Source organism: Pteropus vampyrus, unplaced genomic scaffold (assembly GCF_000151845.1).
Source record: "Pteropus vampyrus isolate Shadow unplaced genomic scaffold, Pvam_2.0 Scaffold1000003783, whole genome shotgun sequence".
Lineage (NCBI taxonomy): Eukaryota > Metazoa > Chordata > Mammalia > Chiroptera > Pteropodidae > Pteropus > Pteropus vampyrus.
The window spans coordinates 7,100-10,299 of NW_011918185.1; the positions used below are offsets into that span (position 1 = coordinate 7,100).

The following is a 3,200-nucleotide window of genomic DNA, read 5'->3' on the forward strand; positions in this document are numbered from 1 at the left end:
ATTGTATGAACTGAGGCAAGTAAATTAGTAAACTTACTTTGGCTTCAATTTGCTTCTCTGTAAAATGCAGGTAGTAATGTTGGAACTACCAGTTTAGTACATGGGTAAATCAGATAACTAAAGCGAATATGTCCTATATGAAATAAAGCATTTATTTAATGTAAATATACATATCATACTTACAGGGCAACAGCTTTGGAGCCTACCCATTTGCCTTTTTGTTGAGATTAAATAAAAGAATGTTTACCCTTGTTGCTTCAAATGGGTCCTAAAATCTTTGTAATGAAAAAGAAAATAATTTCCTTTTTATTCAAGAAAAACTGTGAGCCACAGAATATTTAAGAAAATAAGAGCAAATTAAAAGTAATTTCAAAATGTCTCGCTTATTCTTTGTGCCAAGAAAAAAATTAGAGACAGGTTATTAATTATTATTTCTTCCTTTGGTGGGGGTCTCTCTTTTTGGTTTTGGTAGATTCATTGTATCAAAAATAATTCAGTAGTGATTCTCTCACTCCCCGACTGTCCCTTCCCTATTTACCTAAGAATTTCTCTACTCTCTTTTGCTTTACCCACAAGCTAAGTAGAAATTAATGAAGTCTTGAGATCAAAGTCCTATGAAAAAGCCAACTTCATCTAAGTAACATATGTATGAAGAATTTAGTAAAGTAGCAGTGAGGCACTGGAGAAAAACATACTCTAGAATCATCAAACTATGGATTTGTCATTGTTCCTTCTATTGCATATCCTGAAACTATGCAGATGAACACTGAAGACTTGTTAAAGTACATTAAAAGTTATCAAAAGCAAAGAGCCTAATCATTATTAGATACTCTATAAATGTTCATTTCTGGACCTATTTTTTTTTTTTTCTGCCAACGATTTGAAAAATTTGTTAGCTTTCTTTCACATTTTACATGGACATAATCATCCCTAGTTATGTATGCCATCATATTCTTAAAATTATGAACAGCTTAAGTTACTCTCCTCTTCAACAAACTCCTCATGGCATTTTTCACCTCTGTGTTTCTCACTGTGTAAATGATAGGATTAAACATGGGAGTGAGGATTGCAAAGAATACAGTCACCAATTTGTCCACAGGGTAGGTGACCACAGGACGCATATAGGTAAATATACAAGGCACAAAAAAGAGTACAACTACGCAAAAGTGGGAACCACATGTAGAGAGAGCTTTGCGCCGAGCTTCAGAGCCATGGGATTTCAGAGAGCTCAGGATGACTACGTAGGAGACGAATAACATGGAAAAAATGAGAAAGCACATGGCTCCACTGTTGGCCGCCACTACCATTCCGAGCCTATAGGTGTCGCTGCAGGCAAGTTTCAGCAGTGGGAAGAGATCACACATGAAATGGTCGATGACATTGGGACCACAGAAAGGCAAGTTGATCATGAAAAGAATCTGTACAGTGGCATGCAGTATCCCCCCAATCCAGGCCACCATCACCAGGAGGTGGCAGAGTCGTTGTTGCATGATGGTCGTGTAGTGCAAGGGCTTGCAGATAGCCACATAACGGTCGTAGGCCATGACGATAAGGAGGATGATCTCTGACCCTCCTAGTAAGTGCTCCACAAAGAGCTGAGTCAGGCAGCTACTGAAGGAGATGGTTCTCCTCTGGTACAGCAGGTCAATGATCATTTTGGGGGTGGTGACTGACGTGTAGGAGGCATCTATGAAGGACAAGTAAGTGAGAAAGAAGTACATGGGAGTAGAAAGTGTGGGGCTGAAGGAGATGGTAATGACAATGAGCAGATTGGCCAGCACGGTAAATATGAAAACGAACAAAAAGACAATGAAGAGTATTTTCTGCAAGTGTGGATTCTGTGTGAGTCCTAAGAGAATAAATTCGGTCACATTGTTGGGAGGTGTGAAGCGATCCATACACCTTCCTGGGGTATAAATTACCTACAAAGAGATAAAGAATGATACCTATTAATCACGAAGGATTCTAATCTGAATTTCATAGCACAGAAATGGGATAGACATGCGCTTGGCACCCCTACCCCAGTAATTGTTTCGATTCTTTATCACTTCCTCCAAAATACTTTCCATCTCTTCAGACACCTAGAACCTTCCACCTATAAAACATCTACAGGGCAACATTTGATGTGCAATTGACTGAGAAAATACTGGAATATAGACAGGAGATCTGGATTCTCCTTCTGGTTCCAACTCTCAGTGACTTTGCTAAGTCTGTTCAGTGCCCCGTGATTCCTAACCCTCCTCAGTGTCTGTGAGCTTACAAACTGTAATTCTCAGATGTATTTTGTAAGCTATAAAGTACTGTGCGCAGGTAAGAGTTATTCCCTCTTCCAGGAGAATTTACATTCGAACTCATAGCTCTAACTATGGCAAGAAAGCTAAGGTCAATAAATATCAATCATCGGTAGGTAGTTAAGGGAAATTCATAAGTGGTTGGAGAAACACCCCCTGGTACTTACCATAACACATATGCTATTCATGTGTGCTTCCTCGCTGTGCCTATATAGTGCCTGGCATTATGTCTGCAGTGTCTGGCACCTATTGGATGATAAGTGGTTGGTGAATTGCCACACTTCTTTCATCTCCGTGTGTAAGAATACGCATACTCCTCAAGCCCATAAATCTAGGAATTCAAGTGCTCTCATACTCCTGCTCTGTTTATCATTGCTCTCTACTTGATGAGAAACACAAATAAACTTTTGAAAGGAAGCTACATTCCACTTAATAGCTTCTGAAACATTTTATGGAGTAAGTATGAAAATATACTCTAGGAAAGAGTATGTTACTGGGTCATTTACTTTCAAGAAGATTAAGCTGTTTGTCAATTAATATTTTTTATTCTTCAAAATTCTGTCCCACATACAATTTTAACACAGTCACATTCAGGAAATGTAAAGCTTCTGTAGACCAGGATAAAAATAAAACTCTTGGAGAGGTGTTCAATACATGAGGATCTATCAAGCAAAGGAAGCCCTATTTTGAAGTTTCAAAAATAGAAATTTAATGTAGAAACCAGAAATAGTCTGTAGACAAGATAAAGTACTATACATATTAAGACATATAAAATCTCTTACTATAAATACCTATCACATGTTCGCACATTCAACAAATATTTATTAGACATTTGCTATATATTAATGTGTATTTGTCCACATAAAGTCATACAAAGTGCCCTTGTTAAATGTCTTTAGTAATCCCTCC

General features: G+C 37.9%; 1 protein-coding gene across 1 annotated transcript; it reads right to left on the bottom strand.

The window, feature by feature from the left end:
- Positions 1–971: 971 nt before the first annotated feature.
- Positions 972–1,898, bottom strand: LOC105311399 (olfactory receptor 140-like). The gene has a single exon (XM_011387379.1). It carries the CDS (start codon positions 1,896–1,898, stop codon positions 972–974), a length of 927 nt encoding a protein of 308 aa, XP_011385681.1.
- Positions 1,899–3,200: the final 1,302 nt, after the last annotated feature.

Coding starts and splice junctions, on each gene's coding strand:
- LOC105311399 (XM_011387379.1), bottom strand. CDS start 1,898: ATGGATCGCTTCACACCTCCCAACAATGTGACCGAATTTATTCTCTTA.